General features: G+C 43.6%; 1 protein-coding gene across 1 annotated transcript in view; it reads right to left on the minus strand.

Moving 5' to 3' along the window:
- The window catches only part of LOC311058328 (zinc finger matrin-type protein 4), an 89,966-nt gene extending 63,194 nt beyond the window's left edge, over window positions 1-26,772 (minus strand). Inside the window, exons 1-2 of the mRNA XM_084075734.1 lie at window positions 26,684-26,772; window positions 7,332-7,509 (exon numbers count right to left, since the gene is read on the minus strand). Coding sequence (XP_083931860.1) covers window positions 7,332-7,509; window positions 26,684-26,740 — 235 coding nt within the window. The 5' untranslated portion in view covers window positions 26,741-26,772. The remainder of the gene's footprint in view (window positions 1-7,331; window positions 7,510-26,683) is intronic.
- Between the last annotated feature and the right edge of the window lie 899 nt (window positions 26,773-27,671).

Consider the following 27,671-nt stretch of genomic DNA (forward strand, 5'->3'; position numbering starts at 1 on the left):
AAATCACAAAGATTTGGCGGACCTCCTGTAGTAACTCTGAGGACCCCCTAGGGGTCCCGGACCCCCTGTTGAAGACCTCTGCTGTAGGAGTTAACTGAACGCTGAAGGCTGTTACTGTGTAGCTGGCTGTAGCACACTAGAAACTATAGTGCAGTGTGTCTGTGTCTTCAGTATGTACGACTACCCAAGGCCATCCTAAAAAAAAACTCTGCCTTGCATCTCTGAGAGTGTGTGTGTGTGTGTGTGTGTGTGTGTGTGTGTGTGTGTGTGTGTGTGTGTGTGTGTGTGTGTGTGTGTGTGTGTGTGTGTGTGTGTGTGTGTGTGTGTGTGTGTGTGTGTGTGTGTGTGTGCACATGCATGGGTGAGGACTGGAAGGTCTCGTACGCACACACACACACACACACACACACACACACACACACACACACACACACACTGCGGAGCAGCGACAGAGAGGGAGATTTGCTGTAGTGTTTGTCTCTGCTTGTACCTCGTTTCCTCTCTTTCCTTTTATCATGACTGTGATCTGTGCACAGTGGAGCAGAAGTGAGTTGTTTTTCACCGAGCGGGGCATAGAGTGTGTGTGTGTGTGTGTGTGTGTGTGTGTGTGTGTGTGTGTGTGTGTGTGTGTGTGTGTGTGTGTGTGTGTGTGTGTGTGTGTGTGTGTGTGTGTGTGTGTGTGTGTGTGTGTGTGTGTGTGTGTGTAGGCCGGGGACTGGGGGGGCTTTGCGCTGAGTAAAAAGGCCAAGCACAGCAGGTACACTCTCCACTGTTTACCTCTCATGGGCGTCTTCATCACACATGGCCCTGACTTTCTGCTGGCACTCGTGTGCGTGTGTTTGTGTGCGTGTGTGTGTGTGTGTGTGTGTGTGCCTGGGTCTGTTTGCGTGTCCATGCACAAATGCCTAACTAACTTTACATGCATTAATATCTGTTTGGATGCACGCAGCATCTGTGTATATAGCATGAGTCAGTGTGCGTGTAACTGTCACCCTGTGACACCTATGTGTGTGCGTGTCAGTGGTGTAAAGTAACTAGGTACATTTACTCAAGTATTGTACTTAAGTACAATTTTGAGGTATTTGTACTTTACTTCAGTATTTCCAATTTCTACTCCACTACAATTATTTGATTCTTTTAGTTACTAGTTACTTTGTAGATTTTGATTATTATTCAGCCCTATATACATTTCGTCCATTTGAAAATAGCAGATCTACAAGCTCACAATGCGTCACATTGTGAGCTTGTAGATCTGCTATTTTCAAAAGATGTTTATACATTTGAAAACTTTAAATGGGACATTCTGCATAATGAATACTTTTGGTACTTTAAGTACATTTTGATGCCAATACTTTTGTGCTTTAACTCAAGTACATTTTGGATTCCGGACTTTTACTTGTAACAGAGTATTTCTATATTGCAGTATTGATAGTTTTACTTAAGTATAAAATAGCAGTACTGTTACCACCACTGTGTGTGTGTGTGTGTGTGTGTGTGTGTGTGTGTGTGTGTGTGTGTGTGTGTGTGTGTGTGTGTGTGTGTGTGTGTGTGTGTGTGTGTGTGTGTGTGTGTGTGTGTGTGTGTGTGTGTGTGTGTGTGTGTGTGTGTGTGTGCGTGCGTGCGTGCGTGCGTGCGTGCGTGCGTGCGTGTGTGTCAGTGGGTCTGCATGCCCGCCCAGGGTGGTGTCCTCATCTCAGAACAGATCATGAAGGCTTTTTGACTTTAATCTCTCCTGAAAACTCCTTCCTCTCCTTCCTCTCCTCCCTCTCCTCCCTCTCCTCCCAGGTCACTCTCTCTCTCTCTCTCTCTTTCCTCCAGGTCTCTCTGTCACTAAAAACTATGCAAACTGCACTGAAGAGCGCCGTGTAGGGAAGTGACACTTCCTGTCCCCGAGTGGGACAACGTTTAGCTGCAGTCACCGACGTATTCACCGCAGTATGTACTCTGAGTGCATGTGTTCACAGCTGTGTGCAGGACTTTCTTTTTCTGTATCCCAAACAATGAGTCCAGACCCGTTTGTGGGTCGTTGACAGTGGCGTGCACAGACATTTTGAGGGGCAGGTGCTCAAGTAAATTTAACTTTTTTTTGTTTACTTGGTCTGCTCTTTTTTCCCTCTACACCTATACCTCTTTGCCAAAAATAGCCGATCTACAAGCCCACAACGCCTCGCAGCGCGAGGCGTTGTGGGCTTGTAGATCTGCTATTTTTGGCTAAAGTTCTCCTCAGAAAAGGGATGCTAGGTTTCGAGTGGTTATGGTGAAAAGAAAAATCATATCACATAAAGATTTGGCGGACCCCCTGTAGTAACTCTGAGGACCCCCTAGGGGTCCCGGACCCCCTGTTGAAGACCCCTGCTGTAAACTGAAAAAAGAACACCTTTTTTTTCTTTTTTTCAAAAGGGAACTTCTGGTCAAGAGGGCAAAGGGCAGGCGCTCTAGCACCACCTAGAGTCTATCTGTGCACGTCCCTGGTCGTTGACACATTTTTATAGGTCGCGACCATAGACTGTAAAAAGAAATGGACAAAGTTACGCCCATAGACTCGACAGACCGTAAATGAAGCCTATTTTTCAGCAATTTCAACACTGCCATCTTTCTACTGTATATTGCGTCATATCCTATGCACACGGATATGAATGCTATTGGTTGGGACCAGAGCGGGGGTGGGGAATGAATGCTATTGGTTGGGTAGCTTGTCAATCACATCATCACAAGGTATAGCCACGCCCCTCCTATAGCATAATCTACTTTATCATCAATTTATAAATAAATGGGACAATAATTTACCAAAACTCATATCATGATGATTGACAGAAGACTTTAAACTAGCCACTGGAAGCATATAGTATTTATTACAATGTTTATTAAGGTAATAAAATGTAGTGTAAAGTTCGTCAAAAACCCATCCACTTGCATTGAGAGTTATTTCTCCTGACACCAGCAGGGATAAAACAGCAAAACTACAGGTCATTCATATGAACTGTCACTTCCTATATAGACTCAATTTCAAAGGCGGATGCTGGGCCCTTGGTCGCTGTATTGTACTGTATATGCTTTTATTTGGTTTCCTAATAAATAAATACGAAGGAAACAAAAATCTAACATTTTCAGAAATACAAAAACAATCTAACGTGTTCAATTGAAAAATCCAAGAAATGCCATGAAGAAAATTAAGAAGTTGTGAAAATAGCAGATCTACAAGCTCACAAAGCGCCGTATCGCGGCACTTGTGAGCTTGTAGGTCAGCTTTTTTTTCTTTTGGAGTCTCAAGCTAAAAAGTTTGGGAACCACTGCTGTGTCCGATCCAAATCAAATGGGTGTGTGTGTGTGTGTGTGTGTGTGTGTGTGTGTGTGTGTGTGTGTGTGTGTGTGTGTGTGTGTGTGTGTGTGTGTGTGTGTGTGTGTGTGTGTGTGTGTGTGTGTGTGTGTGTGTGTGTGTGTGTGTGTGTGTGTGTGTGTGTGTGTGTGTGTGTGCGTGCGGCGCGTAGCCTGAAGCGTGCCAGCACGGACACTTAAACAAACAATAGTCTATTGGATGAATGCAAATCAATGTGAAATATGTCAAGGTGAGTCTATAAGAGTTTCAGAGCTTTCCAGGTCAACTAGAAATAATAGTACTTGATTGATGTGTGTGTGTGTGTGTGTGTGTGTGTGTGTGTGTGTGTGTGTGTGTGTGTGTGTGTGTGTGTGCGCTTACTGTGGCTGTGCGCATAGATGTTAAAGTAATACTAGGTAACGTTTTCAGTAAAACTAAAGTTAAATTGTATATCTTTTGTGAGTGGCAAATGTTTCACAACACCCACTCCATGAATTTCACCCCCGAAAGCCTTTTATTTATATATTTTCTATTGAACGCTGTCGAGCATGACTTTCCCTCGAAAATGACGTCATCTGGCCGGAAAATGGAAGCGGAAATGCACCGGGTTCCTGTTTGGCCAGGAACTACCGCGCCGGTTTCCTGTTTGGCCAGGAACTACCGCGCTAATAACAAAAGGAAACTCACGCTGATTTTAAGAGATTGTATGATTTGAAGAACGAAAAAAAAACAGAAAAAGAAAACACAGCTCACGGTAACTAAAGCTCCACTGGCTAAGAGAAACTATCCACAGATCGTATAAAACAATTAAAAGAACGCTTTTTGAAACACTTCCGTCTTCCGGTGAAAACGAATGGAATTCTGGGTAACGCAGTAATAAAGAAACGGCCTGCAGTGACGGTAATGACCAGCAGAGGCTGCTAAAAGTTGTTTTTTGAAAATTTGCACAGAACAACTTTAAGTATGCATATATGTACTTTCACACTTTTGTGTGTGAAAGACGGCGTTTGGTCAAGATTTATTAAGTTTATTCAGCTTTCAGCCTGATCACAGATGTTTAAAAAGACAGGTGCCATTAAAAACACTGAATTATTTTGCTGATTACAACATACAACTTTAAAACTATAAAACACCTAAGGATTAGGTGCTGCAAGTGTGTGAGCAGCAACATCAGCAGTCTGTCCAATAGGATTATTCAACACTTTCCAATACAGTATGCTGTGTTCACACTGGCAGCGACAAAACATACAAAGCCACAAAGCAAATAGCAGCATATCGCATATCATTAACCCATTAAGACCTGAGGCCGATTCTAAAAATGTCTTCTAAATCCTAACAGTTTTCTGAAAAACGTATGTTGTATATGTTGTATAATATCAGTGATTCTCAAACTATTCCATTTCAAGGACCCCCAAAAGGATATGTAGTTGGCCGCGGACCCCCATCGCACAATATTTAGTTCCAGGGACCCCCAGAGGAAGAGTTTTGAGTTAAAAATGTTCGCTTTTTAAAAGCACAAAGTGACACGATTTGAGCTTGTATATTGCTTGTATACTTTCGTAAGTGTTGTCGTTTTGTAGCTTTGCATCTGGAGTTGAAGCCAGTTCAACTTAGTTTTTTATTATTTTTGTTTTTGTTTTTTTGAGTAGCCAATTATTTTGTACTCCATGTTTCTCCCCAATTTAGTCATTGTGCAAATTAATTCCTCCTCGCACACATGTCTGTGTTGTCACTGCTGTCGTATCCTACGGACTCACACACCAGGAGGACGTAGAGCCTTTGTCTTACTCGTCCCGCCCAACACTCCCCGCTGACAGGTGCCCCCCCCCAGCCTGTAGGAGTACATACAATGACCGATATCACCCTCCTCCCCCCGGCTTCCCTCCCCCGAACATGTGCCAATTGTGTTGGAATAGACGCTCGACAAAGCCGGATGCACCACGGTGGATTATACAACAGGTAGTTCTGACCAAGCAATCTGATTGGTTGAAATAGCTATCTAGCCTTGCTTCAAACCAGCATGATAGCACGGGCCTAATCACATTAATAAATCACTCCGCACTGCAGTCCGCACCTGATTAGACCATATATGGCACAGCTGTGCTGTGAAGTCACGCTGTCCCACGGTAGGAAAACAGACGAAAACAAACAGCACGGCGAAAATAGCCGATCTACAAGTTCACAACGCGTCGCCAGCTTGTAGATCAGTTATTTTGGCCATGTGACACGGTCGTACGACGGAGCATATAGCCTACTGGAGTTCATTCCACTGCGCAAGCATTGATAGCTCAGCTGTGTTGATGAGACGGTGCCTCAAACTCAAAGCACTGCTACAGGGACTATTTAATGTCTCAGTCAAAAACTATTCTCTTTACAGGGAAACGGATAATAGCGAAACATTTTTATTATGAATTGCCCCACAATATGAATACATTTGGATGTGTTTTGTTGGTAACTGTTGTATAATCGCAATATTACACAAGAGGGTGTGCTTTACCTACATTATTGGCACTTCAGTGATGCTCGCGGAACTCGGCTTCGCCTCGTTCCTGACCGCATCACTGGCGTGCCAATAATGACGGTAAAGCACACCCTCTTGTGTAATATTGCTTAATTCAAACCCACAACCTCTGTGGTGATGGACAGTGACTTTTACCACTGCACCACCCGAGCACCGTGGCCAGTTCATCTTTGTGTTGTAGCTTTGTACATTCTGTAGCAGAGCTACAAATGTCAACGTGTCTCTTTGTGTCTTCATGTCCTTGGCTTCCATTAACCCATTAAGACCTGGAACTGTGTCATTTTTTGATTTGAGCTAAAAAGCATTATTTTACACTTTGGGCTATTCAAAAATAGCAGATATACAAGCTCATAGCGCGGCACCAAGTGCCGTGCTACGAGCTTGTAGATCTGCTATTTTTGAAAAATCATGAAAATGTGTGCAAATCTTTGAATATATATATTTTTAAAGTGAACATTTTCAACTAAAATCTTTGCTTCTGGTGGGTCCCTGGAACAAAATATTGTGATGGGGGTCCGTGGCCAAATACATATAATGTTGGGGGTCCTTGACATGAAAAAGATTGAGCACCACTGATATAGAAACATACGTTTTTCAGAATACTGTTGAGATTTCGGAGAATCGGCTTCAGGTCTCAATGGGTTAAAAATGAAGGGTAGCCTGTAGCTTTGTGTTTGTGAACAAAGCCAAAAGGCCAAAAGAGAAAAACAACAACAATAGAACAGAGGCTGACCATTTCTCCTCTAGTCTGCACCACAGACAGACAGACAGACAGACAGACAGACAGACAGACAGACAGACAGACAGACAGACAGACAGACAGACAGACAGACAGACAGACAGACAGACTATTCTCTTGAGCTCCTCCTGGCCAGAAGTGAATTGGCACAGGGGTCACTCGCCTCATTCCCACAGCTGGGATCTGTTTGCCTAGAACTGTGTGTGTGTGTGTGTGTGTGTGTGTGTGTGTGTGTGTGTGTGTGTGTGTGTGTGTGTGTGTGTGTGTGTGTGTGTGTGTGTGTGTGTGTGTGTGTGTGTGTGTGTGTGTGTGTGTGTGTGTGCGTGTGTGTGCGTGTGTGTGTGCGCGCCACATGAACCCCACCGTCCCTATTCTGGACATCAGAAATGGGCGATTTACAAAGCTCACCACACGTCGTGAAGCATTGGTCAGCTTGTTGACTATTTTCATATTGGTGTAAATAGTACCCAAATGTTTTACTCAGTAAAAGTATCAATACGACAATGTAGAAATACTCTGTTACAAGTACAAGTCTGGTATTCAGAATTTACTTGAGTAAAAGGTGTTGGCATCAAAATGTACCAAAAGTACTCATTATGTAGAAAAATCTTCCATTTCATGTTTTGCTCCATCCTTGGTTAACCAGGATGGAGGACAGACAGAAAGGACAGACAGAAACATAATGAAAAGACATGGATGGAGAGAGAAGGAGAGACAGAACGAGGAGGAGGAGGAGGAGTGTGTGTCTGTAGTACCTGTGGTGGTAGGGCTGGGCGTGGCTGCAGGTAAACTGGGGGGCTCGCCCAGCACCAGGCGGACCCTCTTGGCGTGGGTCTTGCCCTGGTAGTGTGACTGGGCCACGATGGCCGAGGTGAAGAACATGTTGCACAGGGTGCAGCACTTGTTCCGGTCAACCTCCGTCTCTGCACTGTCCTACAGGAAGGAGGGGGGGGGGGGGGGGGGGGGGGGGGGGGGACGGGACAAAGGATCAAGCGATGCGAGGAGGAGAGGGGAATGAAGGGGAGGAGAAGAGAGGCAGGAGTAAGAGAAAAGCAGTGGTGGAAAAAGTACTCCATTTTTTTTACTTAAGTAAAAGTATCGATGTAGATGTACTCCGTTACAAGTCGAAGTCCAGTTTTCAAAAACGTACTTGAGTTAAAAGTACAAAAGTATTGGCATCAAAATGTACTTAAAGTGCCAAAAGTAGAAAGTACTCATGCAGAATTCCCGTTTCAAGTTTTCAAATGGATAAAAATCATTTGAAAATAGCAGATCTACAAGCTCACAATGCGACACATTGTGAGCTTGTAGATCTGCTATTTTCAAATGGTCAAAATGTATATAGGGCTGAAGTGGTTAATGTATGTTTTGTAATAATAATCAAAATCTACAAAGTAACTAGTAACTAAAGTTTTCAAATAGTTGTAGTGAAGTAAAAGTACAATATATGCCTCTAAGATGCAGTGGAATAGAAGTAAAAGTATACTGAAAAAAAATCTAAAAATTCTATTTAAGTACAGTACTAGAGTAAATGTACTAAATGGTACTTTCCACGACTGGAGAAAAGGACATAATGCGCTGACCTCGCTTGGCTTTAGTAGACACACACACACACACACACACACACACACACACACACACACACACACACACACACACACACACACACACACACACACACACACACACACACACACACGACTACGAGGCTGATCAAGTACTGGTCTCTCCAGTGAGCCGGTGGTGACTCAGACTGTTGCTCTCAGCCCTTCAACCATCACTGCTTCATCACTACTGATGATGATGAGTGGAGAGATTTACCCCCCAAGAGAGCCAGGAAAAACCAAGCTGAAAGAACGCACACACGGACGCACACACACACACACACACACACACACACACACACACACACACACACACACACACACACACACACACACACACACACACACACACACACACACAAATACACTCTCTCTCTCTGAGTATCTCTGTACCAATAGAAGAGCAGTCAGTGTGAGAATACTGCATACTTGTTCGGAAATCTTATCCTTCTTACTTTCTCCCCTTCTATTTCTGTTCATAACGGCAATATTTCACCACGCCTTAATACATATTCTATAGATTCAAGTCTATTTAGATGTTTCTGTAAGTGCTTTTCTAAAAATACACTTCTCTATGTATAGTATATCCTAACAGCTTGCAGTTTTGAACGAGCCGCACCCCCCAAAAAAGAGAAATGCAATTTTGGTCAACATCACGATGTCACACTGACTGACAAATAACCGGATTGGCAAGAAAGCAAGTCATTGCAATTTTGTGTCCTTAACCCATTCAATCCGGGAACACATCTCTGTCATTTTAGATGTCTTTGGCTATTCAAAAATAGCAGATCTACAAGCTCTGAGCTTGTAGATCTGCAATTGTTTTGAAAAATAGTGACAAATTGTTAAAATCTTTGTATATATATTTTTTTTTTAAAGCGAACATTTGTAACTCAAATCTTTGCTTTAGGGGGTCCCTGGAACACAATATTTTACAAATGTTCGCTTTAAGATATATATTCAAAGATTTGCACACATTTTCACAATTTTTCAAAAATAGCAGATCTACAAGCTCATAGTGCGGCACTCGGTGCCGCGCTATGAGCTTGTAGATCTGCTATTTTTTCAATAGCCCAAAGAAATCTGAAAATTACATCAATGCTTTCCCGGTCTTATTGGGTTAAAACGCTCCGTTTTAATCCAAATGTGCAATGACACGTACAATGGGAATGACCCTGTTCCCTCTTTTCTCATGAAAGCCTGTTTTTTATGTTTTGGGTGGATTGGATATACTTCATTGTCCCCTCGGGGGGGGAACGTGTCCTCTGCATGTGAGCCATTGTAAGGAGCAGTGAGTGAGCAGAGCACGGTGCGGTGCGGCGCTCGGGGACCAAACTCCGGTTGTAATGCCAGCACCTTGGTCAAGGGCGCTGTCACTGTGAGCAGGAGCGTGCAGGGTTGATTTCGTCGACTAAAACTATGACGAAAAATGTTCGTTGACTTCCTTTTATCACTGACGAAAACTACAGTGGGTGACTAAAACTATGACTAAATATATTGACAATTTGGGACCTATGAATGAGGGACTAGTGGAGAAGAGATCCAGTAGAACTAAAAGACAAGACATTTTATGTTTGGTTGCACTCGGGTGTTGCGCTCTGAAAATAGTAGATCTACAAGCTCACAACGCATCGCAGCGCGACACGTTGTTTATTTTCAGCATGCAACCAAGTGTAAAATCAGCCGTTACGACATCATCAAGGCACCGCCAAAATACATTTTAGTCGACTAAATCAACTGTAGATTTGATTTAGTAGTGAGTCCTGGAGAAGCACCCTAAATGTCTCAATTGAGACCAATCGCAGCAGTTTCAGAGAGTCTTCAGAGCATGTTTATTTTAATGATCAATCAGTGGATTGTGTTCGATGAAGCTAACTTAGGTTAAGGTATGCATTAAGTTTCTACTATCACAAAGAAAACGTGTTTTCTTCAAGGTTTTAAAGAAGAAGAGAAACACCACCATGACATTATTCTATGTTCTATATTATCATTTAAATAGTTTTCCCCTACAGTAGATAATTTGCGGGCCCACTTGCAACATCCTCACGGCCCAGTGCTCTGCACAGAAAAGACCCATTTAGTCCAGGGGCCAACACTGATATTTTCACAAATTGGTACCACCTGAGGTGACCGTAAAGTTTTTGTATTTTTGTATTCCTACATGTCTCTAGTTTATATTTTGGTATGATACATTTTCCAATTCAGTAGCTTAATGGCAGTTATCACTACCTACCGGCTAATGTATCCGGTAGGAGACACAAAGTAGAATATTTGTGTCTCCTACCGGAAATACACCCGGGCATCAAATTATTGCGACAAAAAACAAAATATATCCATGTATTCAAGGCTTCATGGGTGTGCAATTGATAACTTCTCAGATTTTTGGTGTTTGCAAAAAGACTGCTTTCCATAAGCTTGTAAAAGTTGACCCTCCTTCGGTCTAGGGTGGTCATAGCTGAATGGGTAGAGAGTCCCCCTGGGAAACTTAAAGGAGGAGTTCACCCAAAAAAAATATTATTTTCTGTCAATTGCACACCCCATGAAGCCTTGAATACAAGGATATATTTTGTTTTTTGTCGCAATAATTTGATGCCCGGGTGTATTTCCGGTAGGAGACACAAAGGTTCTACTTTGTGTCTCCTACCGGATACATTAGCCGGTTTACAGTGATTACTGTCATTAAGCTACTGAATTGGAAGATGTATCATACCAAAATATAAACTAGAGACATGTAGGAATACAAAAATACCAAAAATGTACGGCCACCTTAGGTGGTACCAAAATCTGCCTTGGCCCCTGCACTAATTTGTATTAACGTAATAATGGTCGATAAACAGAAGAGTTAATTAAAGTGACTCTCTGGGTGGACGGACGCGTCAAGAGAAGAGAACGGTGGTTGGACGAAATCTGTCCTCGTGCGCGTGCATGCGTGTGTGCGTGTGTGCGCACCATGGCACGGCTTAGTTTGTATAATGATCACCACACACACACACACACACACACACACACACACACACACACACACACACACACACACACACACACACACACACACACACACACACACACACACACACACCACCCTCTCATACTTAACATGTACTCCGAAATTAGCCGATCTACTTGTGGATGATGTGCTATTTCTGGCACAAAACGTCAAGTAGTAATCAGTCTTCTTTCTCTCTCTCCTTTCCACTTGCACACGACGTCACCGTTATCTTTTCACGCCCGCCCCGTACCCCCACCTTTTCTCTCCTCCTCCTCCTCCCCGCTCACGTTGGTACTACCCCCCCCACACACACACACACACACACACAAACACACCCTCTTGCTAAGTCAGTTCACCCTGCCCTCTCTCTCTCTCAGCCGTCTTTCTGTTCTTTCTCATAAAGCGCGACCCTCTCTTTCCCTCTCTCTCTCTCTCTCTCTCTCTCTCTCTCTCTCTCTCTCTCTCTCTCTCTCTCTCTCTCTCTCTCTCTCTCTCTCTCTCTCGTTCTAATCTGCTCCCACCAGTGCTCTCTCTCTTGTGCGGGTGTCAGGTTTAGTTGGAGAGAAGAAGAGAAGCCATGCTTGGTCTCAGATAATAGACAATAAACAAGAGCCCGACACACCAGTCCTTGGAGTGTGTGTGTGTGTGTGTGTGTGTGTGTGTGTGTGTGTGTGTGTGTGTGTGTGTGTGTGTGTGTGTGTGTGTGTGTGTGTGTGTGTGTGTGTGTGTGTGTGTGTGTGTGTGTGTGTGCGTGCGTGCGTGCGTGCGTGCGTGCGTGCGTGTGTGCGCGCGCAGTGTCTGTGAGAGTGTGTATGCATGCGTGTGTGTTTGTGTGGTGTCAGCCTGGGTTAGCATCACCAGACATTGAATGTGAGAGTTCAGGACACCTTTACCTTCCAGGCTTAGCTTTGTGTGTCTCTCTCTCTCTCTCTTTCTGCTTCCGCTGAGTGCCCCCCCCCCCCCCCCCCCCCCTCTGGGCACCAGTCTCAGTGACTGTGTGTGTGTTACGTTGATGAAATATTCATCCGTATTGGCATGTCCTCGTCGGCCCTCTCCTCTCCTTTCCTCTCCTCTCCTCTCCTGCATGTCTGTGCTGTGATCGTGTTAAAGGCCTTGAACTCTGTGTCTGACTCATTCTCTCTCTCTCTCTCTCTCTCTCTCTCTCTCTCTCTCTCTCTCTCTCTCTCTCTCTCTCTCTCTCTCTCTCTCTCTCTCTCTCTCTCACTTCAATGAGAATGCATTCATTCTGCTTTATTAACATGATAAAGTGTTAACTTGTGTTGCCACAGGAAAACTGCTAATCTCCCCCTCTGGTAATAATCCTGTGTAATGATGTGTGCATTTCTGTCTCTGCGCGTTTGTGTGTGTGCGTGTGTGTGTGTGCGTGCGTGCGCGCATTTAGCGTTGATATATATTCATGGATTTATCATTTGAGGCCATGAGCTCCTCTCCTGTCTTATCCTCTCCTCTCCTCCTTCTTGTTTTAACTCTACCTAGGGAGAGGTTTTCATCTTCTCGTTGCACCCCCAGCATCTCCTCCACCCATCATCATCATCATCATCATCAACTCCCTTGTTATACAGGCCCTCTCTCATCTTTATGGTGGACTCCATCCTCATTCTCCTATCTTCTCTTCCGCTGTTTGTTCTGTCGTTCATTCCCACTGCAATTGCGCAATTTAAACCTTGTTCTCAGTGTATGAGCAGCATCACTGTGCTGTGTGTGTGTGTGTGTGTGTGTGTGTGTGTGTGTGTGTGTGTGTGTGTGTGTGTGTGTGTGTGTGTGTGTGTGTGTGTGTGTGTGTGTGTGTGTGTGTGTGTGTGTGTGTGTGTGTGTGTGTGTGTGTGTGTGTGTGTGTACACAGCACAGCAGCACTGTGCTGCAGTCAGTCTAGTTAATGTTACCACTGGGTTCTGTTTGTTTTTTCTCTGTTATTATCGTCGTCCGAGGACACAGAGAAAGAAGGAAAAGTTTCTAACAGAGTTGGTTCTCAATTGCAACTAAGTCGCCCCCAACTACAGTAATTGGCAAAACACTAACACAATCTATTTTAATTATGAACCAATTAAGACTACAAATGCCTTTTAAATCAGTAGTTCTCAAACTTTTTTGTGCCAAAGACCTCCAAACTTATATATATTTGGCCACGGACCCCCATCTGAAAATGTTTTGTGTCACAGGCTGTGAGCTTGTATATCTGCTATTTTTGACTAGCCAAATACAAAAATCTAAAATGACACAGATTCTTTCGCTGTTTTAATGGGTTAAAAAAGCACATTTGAACTTTAAGTATAGCTACTACGTTAATCACAACATGGTCAAAAGATGCCAAAAGTCAAGGCAGGGAAAAAAATACAATATTGAAACTAAATTGTTTTGTACAGCAAAGGCCTCTGTTCATGTACTGGTTTATAACTCAGAGAGTGTAAAATGTAACCACATGGACCCATATTTGGTAACATTTGTAACTCAGAGAGTGTAAAATGTAACCACATGGACCCATATTTGGTAACATTTGGACACCCTTAGTGTTGAATTAAAGGAACATTTTGCCTTTTTTCAACATCATCTCCATACTGCGGTTATGTCTGTGCGCTGTATATATATTTTGTGTTCATTACTGAAGAACAATGGCTTCTATTTCAGTGTGTGAACACAGAGGGAGGATAGATGGAAACGCTGCCATATGGTATAATGAGCATTAGTGAAGGAGTGAGGACCAATTATTATGAAGATAAGATTGAAACTATGGGCCCCATAATAGGGACGCTATACGGTTCATGTGGTTAATAACGTGTGCTTTCAGTGGATCTGGATGGTTTTCTGACAGTGATGGAAACGTGTTGGGGGGGACTGTGTGTGCGTCGACTGTGTGACGCGGGCGAGGGGGGGGGGGGGGCGTGTCTCTCATTAACCAATTAAATCTGGGAACGCATCTACAACCTACAACACTTATGTTGCTATAATAATATCAGTGGTTCTCAAACTTTTTCATGTCAAGGACCCCAAAAAATATGTATTTGGTCGCGGACCCCCATCTGAAAATATTTAGTTCCAGGGACCCCCGAGAAGCTATAAAGATTTGAGTTACAAGTGTTCGCTTTAAAAAGAGATTTGCACACATTTTCAATTTTTTTCAAAAAAAAAGAAGCAGATCTACAAGCTCATAGCGTGGCACCACCGTGCCACACTATGAGCTTGTAGATCTGCTATTTTTGAATAGCCAAAGATATCTTAAAATGACACAGATGCGTTCCAGGTCTTAATGGGTCTCTACTTGCACTTGCAATCGCAGCATCCATATTCTTGGGGGGGGGGGGGGGACATTAGCCCAAAAATAGAAGATCTACAAGCGCACAACACTTTTTTGCATATCTACTATTTTTGGCGAAGAGATTTGGTGTAAGCGTAGAAAAGCGTTTTAAAGTACATACAGGGCCGAAAAAGCGTCTTTTAATTATTCGGAACGAGTCCGAATTTTGCGTATATTTGCATAATCGCCGGTGTGTAATGACCTTAAGGATTATAACGATCCCTATAGTCTGGTCTCTGATGCACGCTTGTCCTTCATGTCGCTCTGTCTCGTGAACGTCGTCTTTCTTCACCACCCCCCCCCCGCCCCCCCCACGTTGCCCGCCTCCGTTCCCCTGTCACTCACTTCCTCTTCCTCTGTCTGTCACGCATAAATACATCTGTCAAGGAAGGCTCATTTGCATGTGACCTATTTGGTGAAAACGCACTTGTGTGTGTGTGTGTGTGTGTGCGCACGTGCGCATGTGTGTGTGTGTGTGTGTGTGTGTGTGTGTGTGTGTGTGTGTGTGTGTGTGTATGTTTGTTTGTGGGAACGCATATGCCTGACTTGAAAGTCATGTCAGTATCTCTGTGTGTGTGTGTGTGTGTGTGTGTGTGTGTGTGTGTGTGTGTGTGTGTGTGTGTGTTAGTTACTGTTTAGGTGTGTTTGTGTGTCTCGTCTGCTCCACACAAACAATACAATACACATCTAATGAGGTGTGTTTATTCTCTCTCTCTCTCTCTCTCTCTCTCTCTCTCTCTCTCTCTCTCTCTCTCTCTCTCTCTCTCCTTTTCTCTGTGTCTCCTCTCCTCTCCTTTGCCACCTCCTCCACTTCCACTCCTCTGTGTCCCAGAGTGGGAAAACATGTCTAAATATACACACAGTGAGGTGTGTGTGTGTGTGTGTGTGTGTGTGTGTGTGTGTGTGTGTGTGTGTGTGTGTGTGTGTGTGTGTGTGTGTGTGTGTGTGTGTGTGTGTGTGTGTGTGTGTGTGTGTGTGTGTGTGTGTGTGTGTGTGTGTGCGCGCGTGCGTGAACACACTCCATTCAGAGAGCTCCAGGAAGTGCCATATGTGTATTAAGAATAGGATCCTGTGCAGATCTCCAGATCCATATGGGGAAACACACCATGCCATGGATTCCGGTAACATCCGTCATGCATGACGTATGACTCCACACATTTGGACACGGTTTGAGCCCAATCAGACCGCCATTATATAAATATATAATAGTTTTATATTTCACCAAATATGAAACATTTTGTGAAAAGGTAATGTGTAGAGGTTGCTCTTTGGCAGTGGTGTAAAGTAACTAAGTACATGTTCTCAAGTACTGTACTTATGTACAATTTTGAAGTACTTTTACTTTACTGGAGTATTTCCAATTTTCAGTACTTTTACTTCTATTCCACTACATCTCAGAGGCAAATATTGTACTTTTACTCCACTACAATTATTTGACAACTTTAGTTACTTTGTTAGATTTTGATTATTATTAAAAAACGTACATTAACCACTTCAGCCCTACATACATTCCGGCCATATGAAAATAACCGATCTACAAGATTGTAGATCTGCTATTTTCAAAACATTTGCATCCATTTTATACATTTGAAAACTTGTGAAATGGGACATGCTGTGCAATGAGTAACTTCTACTTTTGGTACTTTAAGTACATTTTGATACCAATACTTTTACTTTACATTTTGAATTCCGGACTTTTACTTTCACAGAGTATTTTTACATTGTGGTATTCCACATCTAGGATAGGATCTTGAGAAAGGGGTCCATATCTCCATATCGTTTTACAGTGGTCAAAACAAGCCATTTTCGACGTGTGATCACTCTCGAATGGCGGATCACGCTAGAAATACTATTGTTCCAGTCGTTAGACGGGACCCTCGGCCATCGCCCAGACACCCTTTGTTTACATCCGAGTCCTCGTGGAGGCTTCTACAGCTTTAAACAGATCGGCGTAAACGGTAAGAAGCGCTGGCACTGGATGAACCCTGTTTTAAAAAACCTCTGGCACTCAATGTGGTAACAGTTTGGTTTCAATGTAGGTTTCTGATGCTACGTTGACGATGTCATTTTCATGACGTCACTCAGAACAATTTGCCATATTAGAGACTTCAACAGCCAACGGCTTCCTTGATTGGCCAAAATGTATGTGATGTTTGCCTCAGTGAACCAATATAAGTGCGTGTGCACTTGATAGGATGCCATTCATTTACACAGAAGGATTTGAGGAATCGTCTCCCAGGAGGAGCTGTTTGTGAGAGATGTTCTGCTGGACGCTGCATCTGAGCAGAGGACCAGAGTTAGAGTGTCATGCTGTTGTTGCCGTGGGAGACAAAGTCTACTCATTTGGAGGGGTCAGGAACGTCAACAAGGATCAGATTGATGTTTACATCTTCAACACAGTGTCTTTGCGCTGGAGGAGGTTGACCCCAGTGACAACTGGAAGAGGAGAATGTCACCTTGAGGTTCCATTCAATCTCTACAGCACAGCTGTGCTGATAGAGAATATTGTCTACATCTGGGGGGGTTTAGACGAAAGAAAGTCCTGCAACGTGCAAATGCTTTATGCATTTGATGTCGACGCCCACAGATGGTTCAAGCCAAATGTTTCTGGAACTGTTCCAGAGGAGAGGATGAACCACACAGCCTGTGTCTTGGGGAAGGTCATGTATATTCATGGAGGATGCAATGGGACTGTATACTATAATGACACGTACAAGTTGGACACCACCACAATGGTCTGGTCTTTAATTAACACCAGAGGCACTCGACCTCCTGCTTCATCACATCACTCTGCCACCATCATCGGGACAAAGATGTTTGTATTTGGGGGCGGAGTCTCCTTCTTTAACAACAACAACATCATCAGAGTGTTTGACACAGAGACCGACTGCTGGCTGAACACACCTTCTGCACAGCTTCTTCCAGAAGGACGCTTTGGTCATTCAGCCTTTACCTACAATGGAGAGCTGTACATATTTGGTGGAAAAATAGATTACTATACTGCCCTCAATGATCTGTGGAAATTCAGTCCAAAGACCTTCTCCTGGAAGAAGGTTGAGCCTAAAGGGAAAAGACCGTGTGGGATGTATCTGATGTGCTGTTGCATTGTGGGAGATCGTATCATCCTCTCTGGAGGATACAACACACCTGATGACCTGTACATGTTAGACTTAAGTCCTAGTCTCAAGACGTTATGCAAGCTATCAGTTATTCAGTACGATCTGGACCAATCAGAACTCCCACACAACATCAGGTGGGAACTGGAAGCCATGACATGACATGACTGTCAAGAAGGACTTATAACAAGTTTTTGAAAAAACGTTCAGAACCCAAGATATCATGATCTGAAGATGTGCTGCTCCATTCACTTCTTGTTTAACTTATTACTTAAAAGGGCTGTATCTCGGCTCCTGTGTACTTTTTTTTTTACTATGTATTTTTGGCCCCAGAAATGCTATTTTCAAAAGCAGACAATTAATGTCAACGAGGTCGCGATGACCCAATGACCACAGTACTTGAGTACATGTACTTAGTTACTTTACACCACTGACAGACTGGCCCTCTCAAGCCCGATTCTTACATTAATTCATCGCACGATGGCGTTGCCGACTCACAACATGTCTCAGAATGCGACGCATTGAGAGTTTTTCCTCATTGCTATTTTCAACTCACATTTTTGGCTTCATAGACCGTTGGTTCTCAAGTGGGGTCCGGGGACCCCCAGGGGTCCTTGAGGGAGTTCCAGGGGGTCCCCAACTAAATGATTGATAGTTAGGGACCAAGTGGACCTTCACGGGTCTGTAACTCTGAGAGTGTACAAATGGAACCAAATGGACCCTGACGGGTCCATTTGGTTCCATTTGTACACTCTCAGAGTTAAATTAACATTGATTTTACAATATAAATTGGGGTCAAAGAGATAGAAATGTCACTAAATGGGGGTCCGTACCCAAATGCATGTCAAACTGGGGGTCCTTGAAATTAAAATGGTTGAGAAATACTGCTAGAACCGTAAAAATCTTCTCTTATGGGGGTCCCTGGCATATCTTTTCAAATGGGGATCCGCGGGTTAATAAGTGTCAATTTGGGGGTCCTTGGCATGAAAAAGTTTGAGAAGCACTGACATAGACGGGCCAGTCTCCTGCAGAAGCCACGGCAGTAAAAAGTAAACCACTGAATGAATGCTGAATCAGAGAGAGAAGAGAGAAAGCCAAGGGAACACAAAGGGAATTTAGTTTTGGCCCCGCAGCAACAACGCAACAACGTTCACTCAGGTGGGAGCCGGGCGTGGAGAGAGAGAGAGAGAGAGAGAGAGAGAGAGAGAGGGAGAGAGATTGAAAGGGAAGAGAGGAGCAGGCAGGGAGGAGGAGAATGAGTCAGCTCCCCTCCTCTTTCATCTGGGAGCAACCTTTTTTACCCGCTCGCTTCTTTTGACTGTGTTTGTTCTGCGCCAGGCCCGCTGACACGCGCGCACACACACACACACACACACACACACACACACACACACACACACACACACACACACACACACACACACACACACACACACACACACATCACCATGTCTGACACTGGCACAACATGTCCCACCAGGCCGTTCCGTTTGGCTTTGAGAGAGAGTCCTGTTTCAATGTTCCCCCTGAACCGTAGCGGGTCAATCTGTGTGTGTGTGTGTGTGTGTGTGTGTGTGTGTGTGTGTGTGTGTGTGTGTGTGTGTGTGTGTGTGTGTGTGTGTGTGTGTGTGTGTGTGTGTGTGTGTGTGTGTGTGTGTGTGTGTGTGTGTTGGGCAGAATGATGAAAAGGTGTAAAGGTTGTTGTCCTTAGATGAATGGCAGAGGAGTTCAGCTCCATTGGCTGCTTATCAGCAGGGACGTGCACAGGGATTTGGAGAGGCAGGGGCTGGAATTTCAAAAAGGGCACCTATTGCCGGCCGGCCCGATTACCATACTTTTAGACACAAAAAAACAGAGAAAAACTAAAAGGTGTCAATGCGTACTTAATGTCTTCAAAGTCACTCATCCAACAAGATTTGAACTGAGCAGATTGGACCTTCTGTTCCAGAGATAATGGACAAAACGTCTTGAAAACGGCCACTTTTGCCGATTTTCGATTAAGTTTTGGCCATCGTCGCCCGTTTTTCTTTAATAACACGGGCTAGGAAGGTCGGACGGCGACAAACTAGATATCTGAGTAAAGTTCACTTTGAGCTGCATCCAACACATCCAACACATCCAACACATCCAACACATCCAACACGTCCACTGCCATGTCCGTCTGCCTTACCGTTCGGCCGCTAGGGGCCGTTGAAGTTTCTCTTTTGGGCGAAATAGATTTTCTTTTTTTTTTCTTTTTTCTAGTCTGGAGAGGGCACTTTTTTCCCGACGTGTGCACGTGCCTCTGCTTATCAGTGGCGTGCACAGACATTTTGAGGGGCAGGTGCTCAAGTAAATTATACTTCTTTTTGTTTACTTGGTCTGGTCTTTTTTCCCTCTACACCTATACCTCTTTGCCAAAAATAGCCGATCTACAAGCCCACAACGCCTCGCAGCGCGAGCCGTTGTGGGCTTGTAGATCTGCTATTTTTGGCTAAAGTTCTCCTCAGAAAAGGGAAGCTAGGTTTCGAGTGGTTATGGTAAAAAGAAAAATCATATCACATAAAGATTTGGCGGACCCCCTGTAGTAACTCTGAGGACCCCCTAGGGGTCCCGGACCCCCTGTTGAAGACCCCTGCTGTAAACTGAAAAAAAAATGAATAATAATTTTTTTTTTTTTCAAAAGGGTACTTCTGGTCAATAGGGCAAAGGGCAGGCGCTCTAGCACCACCTAGAGTCTATCTGTGCACGTCCCTGCTGCTTATCAGCGTTTCCAGTGACATAAACAATGTCAGATAAACCGTTTTGTGAGAGAAGCCTCACAGTAATACAGAGTTGTTGAGTTACTCTCACCGTTAAATAAACTGATTTTGCTACGCATTCGTGTGCGCACATCCGTGAGTGTGTGTGTTTGTGTGTGTGTGTGTGCGCGTGCGTGTGTGTGTGTGTGTGTGTGTGTGTGTGTGTGTGTGTGTGTGCGCGTGTGCGCGTGCGCGTGCGCGCGTGCGCGTGCGCATGCGTGCGTGTGTGCGTGTGCGTGTGCGTGTGCGTGTGCGCGTGTGTGCGTGTGCGTGCGTGCGTAAAATTATTTCCCCCCTATCCCCAAAGAGGGGGGCTGATTCAAGTGTACTTTCTTTGGCACAGAACACCATTACCAACCATGTGAAAGGCTGAGGAGCTGAGGAGCAGGAGGGAAAGCAATCCAATCGTACTCAGGGCGCAGATACCAAGCAATCATCAGTATGTAGTGTACCTAATATTAAAATGCCCCGGGGCCATTTTCATCATTTAGCCTTTTTACATTAGGGTTAGGAGACCGTTAGAGACCGCCTATTAAAGTAGACCAGTGGTGGAAAAAGCACTCAAATTACTTACTTAAGTAAAAGTACCGATACTGCAATATCAAAATACTCTGTTACAAATAAAAGTCCAGAATTAAAACTTGACTTGAGTAAAAGTACAAAAGTATTGGCATCAAAATGTACTTAAAGTACCAAAAGTAAAAGTACTGAAATGTTTGAAAATAGCCGATCTATAAGCTCACAACGCGTCGCGATGTGACACGTTGTGAGCTTGTAGATCGGCTATAATCAAATAGCCTAGGTATGGGGGCTAAAGTGGTTAATGTATGTTTCATAATATCATAATTGTAGTGGAGTAAAAGTACAATATTTGCCTCTGAGATGTAGTGGAGTAGAAGTAAAAGCATTGGAAATTGTAAAGTAAAGTACAAATATCTTAACATCGTACTTAAGTACAGTACTTTAAGTACATGTAGTGAGTTACTTTCCTCCACTGCAGTAGACCCATGGGTACAGTGTGTTTTACAGTACGTACAGTACACAGTGTTCACACTGATCAGACACACTGGACATTGGGGTCAGGGGTCAGGTCCATGCAGGCCTCTGATGCCAGAAGAGCACCCTCACCCTAAAGTCACCTAGAGAGACAGATGGACCCATTCAGGTGTGTGTGTGTGTGTGTGTGTGTGTGTGTGTGTGTGTGTGTGTGTGTGTGTGTGTGTGTGTGTGTGTGTGTGTGTGTGTGTGTGTGTGTGTGTGTGTGTGTGTGTGTGTGTGTGTGTGTGTGTGTGTGTGTGTGTGTGTGTGCGTGCGTGTGTCCTCTCAGCCAAGCCTATTTCACGTGTGAACTTGTAGTACATTCAGTGGTGGAAAAAGTACTCAAATCTTTTACTTCAGCGAAAGTATCAATACTGCAATGTAGAAATACTCTGTTACAAGTAAGGGTCAGGAATTCTAAATTTACTTGAGTAAAAGTACGAAAGTATTGGTATCAAAATGTACTTAAAGTACCAAAAGTAGGGAGTACTCATTATGCAGAATGTCCCATTTCACAAGTTTTCAAATGTATAAAAAGCTTTTGAAAATAGCCGATCTACAAGCTCACAACGCGTCGCATCGCGACACGTTGTGAGCTTGTAGATCGGCTATTTTCAAATAGCCAAAGTATATATAGGGCTTAAGTGGTTATTATATGTTTTCTAATAATAATCAAAATCTACAAAGTAACTACTAACTAAAGTTTTCAAATAATTGTAGTGGAGTAAAAAGTACAATAATCTGACTCTGAGACGTAGTGGAGTAGACGTAAAAGTACAGAAAATTGGAACTACTCCAATAGAGTAAAAAAGACCTCGAAAGTGTACTTAAGCACGGTACTCGAGTACATGTACTTAGTTACTTTCCGCCACTGAGCACATTATATCTGGTTGCAGTTGATTCAGCTGCTGTCTTGGACAAGAATCAGAACAAAAAGTGTAGAGAAGCAGCGTTTCAGTTTTTCAGGAACCTCATAATCTGAAACAAAGTCCCAGAGAAGTGCAGCTGTGCTACAACGCTCAGCTCTTTTCAATCAGAGCTAAACACCTTCCTGATTGCTGCTGCCTTTTATTGACTTTTGTTCTTTGTTCTGCATTGTAATTTTGGCAATTTATTTTGTGCCAAACGTTGGCCCCTGAATAGGGCCTCTAAGGTTCATGTCGATAACAACTACTTTTAACCCATTTAGACCAGGAACGAATCTGTGTCATTTATTTTTTTTGGCTATTCAAAAATAGCAGATCTACAAGCTCTTAGCGCGGCACAGAGTGCCGCGCTAAGAGCTTGTAGATCTGCTATTTTTTTAAAAGATATATATATTTTTTTAAAGCAAACATTTGTAACTCAAATCTTTGCTTCTGGGGGATCCTACAAATATCTTCTAAAACAGTTTTCTGAAAAACGTATGTCGCTATATGAGTGGTTCTCAAACTTTTCCATGTCAAGGACCGCCCTAAATGATAAGTATTTGCCCGCGGACCCCCCCATCTCAAAATATGTTGTTCCAGGGACCCCACCAGAAGCATAAATCGGAGATAAAAATGTCCGTCTTAAAACATAGATTCAAAGTTTTGCACAAAGTTTCCACGATTAAAAAAGAAAATAGCAGATCTACAAGCTCATAATATGAGCTTGTAGATCTGCTATTTTTGAATAGCCAAAATAAATCTTAAAATGACACACAGATGTGTTCCCGGTCTTAATGGGTTAATAGTATTCAGATGTCTTTTATAATGTTTCTTTAGCGCTGTCTTAATGCTCTTTAATGGCTTGTGTGAATCACTTTGGATTGCCTTGTTGAAAAGCGTCTAATAAACCTAGCCTTAATGCTAAAGGTAAAACCACTATTACTGTGTGTCTACATGGCAGATCAGGGATTATAAAGTAGTTTTAATGATTTAGCACACGGATTGATGATTTCCAACAGAGACCTTTAAATCTACTGTTATGTGCCAGTATTTTCTAAATATACCGGGATACATTCGAAACTACATTCGATTAACACGTTCCCTGCCATTGATGTAGATCTACGTCAATTAAAAAAAAGGAAAAAAATCTTCCGTGTCCATAGCGTGGCTTCCATCAGTGGCGTGCACAGACATTCAGAAAAATGATGCTAGGTTTCGAGTGGTTATGGTAAAAAGAAAAATCATATCACATAAAGATTTTGCCGACCCCCTGTAGTAACTCTGAGGACCCCCTGTTGTTTTTTTTTGTTTTTTTCAAAAGGGCACTTCTGGTCAAGAGGGCAAAGGGCAGGTGCTGGAGCACCACCTAGAGTCTATCTGTGCACGTCCCTGGCTTCCATAGCTCTCCATGGATCGTCACAATAAGGTAAGAAACGCTGTCAGTAGCGGATGAATTAATTAATTAATACCTAGCAGAGAATGTGTTAATCTACTGATTGTTGTCAACGGGCCCAGCATAGCAACAGGAGAAAAGATGGAAAATAATTCTTACTCCAGTTGCTTAGTCACGCATTTCTCCTGTTTTCTTTTTTTTGCTCATTTACATGAAGTTCAGATTTTATTTAAATTTCAGTTGACTCATTTGTGACTCAGTCCTTCATTCCTAAATTTAGTCTCAGCAGAAAAACTGTTAGTGCGTTCCATTTGTAACTCAGAGAGCCTAAAAATGGACCCTTACGGGGGTCCATGTGGTTCCATTTGTACCCTCTCGGAGTTAACCCATTAAGACTGGGAACGCATCTCTGTGTAACCACTTTAACCATTATTTTAGAATTTGGCTATTCAAAAATAGCAGATCTACAAGCGAGCTTGTAGATCTGCTATTTTTGAAAATTTGTGCAATCTTTGAATATATATATATATATATATATTTTATTTTTACCGAAATCTTTGCTCTTGTGGGGAGGGTCCCAGGAAAAACATATTTTGAGATGGGGGTCCGCGGCCAAATACATATAATTTTGGGGGTCCTTGACATGAAAAAGTTTTGTTCCTGGGACCCCCAGAAGCAAAGATTTGACTTAAAAATGTAGTTTAAAATGTTTGATATATTCGAGATTTGCACACATTTTCACGAAAAAAATTAAATAGCAGATCTACAGAGCTTGTATATCTTGAATAGCAAAAGTATTTAAAAAAATGCTTATAGCTCAAATCTAAAGACACACAGATGCGTTCCCGGTGTTAATGGGTTAACCCATTAATACCTGGAACGCATCTGTGTCACTGTAGATCTCTTTGGCTATTCAAAAATAGCAGATATACAAGCTCATAGCGCGGCACAGAGTGCCGCGCTATGAGCTTGTAGATCTGCTATTTTTTCAAAAATCTGTTAGGATTTCGAACATTTTTAGGATCGCCTTAGGCCTTAATGGGTTAAAGGAACACAGTGTACATAGCATTGGTACGGTGTGTAAGCTCCTGGTTGCAGCATACAGGGTGAGCTGGCATCCACAGAGCAGTGGAGAGGACAGGGAGGTCTTTGCAGTGTGGGGGGGGGGGGGGGGGCGATGACGCCCGGACCCTCTGCTGCAGAGAACCACACTTCTGCCCGGGGCTTCTTGGCTGTGGCCACCATGCAGTACTGTTGGAGATGTTCCACCATCCTTCTACACCTCTCTCTACCTCTCTCTCTCTCTCTCTCTCTCTCTCTCTCTCGCTCTCTCTCTCTCTCTCTCTCTCTCTCTCTCTCTCTCTCTCTCTCTCTCTCTCTCTCTCTCTCTCACACTCACTTCCTCTCCTCCTCCTCCTCCTCCTTTCCTCTCTCAGTCTCTGGCTCTCAGCTAAAGTGTCAGTTAGCTTGATAAGCTTTATTTCTCCCACCAGCTGTGTCCTCAATGTCTCACTGTGTGTGTGTGTGTGTGTGTGTGTGTGTGTGTGTGTGTGTGTGTGTGTGTGTGTGTGTGTGTGTGTGTGTGTGTGTGTGTGTGTGTGTGTGTGTGTGTGTGTGTGTGTGTGTGTGTGTGTGTGTGTGTGTGTGCGTGCGTGCGTGCGTGTGCCATGTGGGTCTTCGGGGATCGGTGGGTAAATGGAACACAACACAATCTTTACTATGTTAAAGCTCTCGCATTGTAACTACGCGACTCGTATGCAAACGCGCGCTTCAAACAATACGCGAGATTGTCGGCGTGTTCCGGAAAATCGGAACTCAGAACTCAACGCAAGCATGAGCTGCAGTCTACACCTGGCAGCTAGTGGGCGCTATGGCATGGAACAAGAACAGAATGCTGACCCTCTCTTTTTGGACTTACGTTACCTCCACCGGTACATGAGAGCGCCCCCTAGAGTATGTTTACCGGGAATGCACGTTTGTGCCGGTTGGGCCATCACTTATGCTCACTTAAGCTCAATATATACAATTTATTAATTGTAAAACATTTGCAGTTGCACCACGACACCTCTTGCATCTGTTTATTTTGACGAGCGTCGTACTACGAATTATGATTGACAGTTCCATTCATGTACCCTTCTCCTATCTGTCCATCCGGTAGTTTTTCTCTCTCTCTCTCTCTCTCTCTCTCTCTCTCTCTCTCACACACACCCACACAGTTTCTCTGCTGCTATCACACAGTAAAATCTGTGTTTATTTGACTCTTACATTTAAGGACCCCATCACTGTCCATTTCACTGTCGAAAAACAAAAATAATAGTTCTCTCACTTCTAGACACTGTGACCTGGCCTCTTCTGCACTCTGTACACATAAAAACACCCCCACATTCACACTAATGGTAGAGCGCACGCACGCACGCACGCACACACACACACACACACACACACACACACACACACACACACACACACACACACACACACACACACACACACACACACACACACACACACACACACACACAAAGCCATGTTCTGCCACAGACAGAGTGACTTGGCACTGGCTGTTTCCTCTGGACACACACACACACGCACGCACGCACGCACGCACGCGCACACACACACACACACACACACACACACACACACACACACACACACACACACACACACACACACACACACACACACACACACACACACACACACACACACACACACACACACAGGAACATAAGAACTATCCCTTGGAGCATTTAGCTGTTGGCAGCGCACCTTTGGCTAGCATGTCTATGTCTGACCATATAACTAATAATAACTGACCAAGTTACACACACACACACACACACACACACACACACACACAGACACAGACACAGACACACACACACACACACACACACACACACACACACACACACACACACACACACACACACACACACACACGGCGAGCAGGGAGAACATACTGGGTTGTCTGGCCGCAGTCTTTTAGATGGCGGACCTCCATCTTCAGGGTGGAGCATGTAGAATAGACGTACCTTGTTGGCATGCTTCTTACTCTGAGAGAGAGAGAGAGAGAGAGAGAGAGAGAGAGAGAGAGAGAGAGAGAGAGAGAGAGACAGGGAGAGAGAGAGAGAGAGAGAGAGAGAGAGAGAGAGAGAGAGAGAGAGAGAGAGAGAGAGAGAGAGAGAGAGAGAGAGAGAGAGAGAGAGAGAGAGAGAGAGAGACACAGAGAGAGAGAGAGAGAACACAGAGAGAGAGAGGGAGAGAGACACAGAGAGAGAGAGAGAGAGAGAGAGAGGGAAGAGGGAGGAAGAGAAATAAGAAAGAATTAGATTTTTGCTCAGTTGGATTCGGTGCAAAAAAAGGGAATCAATATCTGTCACTCCAGTCAGGACATTAACCCATTAAATCCGGGAAAGCATCTCTGTCATTTTAGATTTGAGCTATAACCATTATTTCATACTTTGGCTGTTCAAAAATAGCAGATCTACAAGCTCATAGCGCGGAGCATGTAGATCTGCAAATTTCTTTGAATTTTCTTCTTTTTGCGAATCTTTGAATATATATATTTTTAAAAGCAAACATTTTTAACTCTAATCTTTGCTTCTGGGGGTCCCTGGAACAAAATATTGTGATATGGGGGTCCACGGCCAAATACATATCATTTTGGGGGACCTTGACATGAAAACGTTTGAGAACCACTGATATTAGCAACATATGTTTTTTCAAAAATCTGTATGTTGACATTAAGAAATTAAGTCGGACAAATTGCACACATTTTCTTGACTTTTTCAAAGATAGCAGATCTACAAGTTCGTATATTGTATATCTTGTATATCTGCTATTTTTTTTAATAGACATCTAAAAGGACAGAGATGCGTCCCCGCATTGAATGAGTTAAGGGCCGTTATCTGTGTTTCAGCTGATGAAGCTAGCAGACGTAGCCGTTGG

Source organism: Gymnoscopelus microlampas, assembly GCF_963454915.1.
Source record: "Gymnoscopelus microlampas genome assembly, chromosome: 13".
Taxonomy (NCBI): Eukaryota; Metazoa; Chordata; class Actinopteri; order Myctophiformes; family Myctophidae; genus Gymnoscopelus; species Gymnoscopelus microlampas.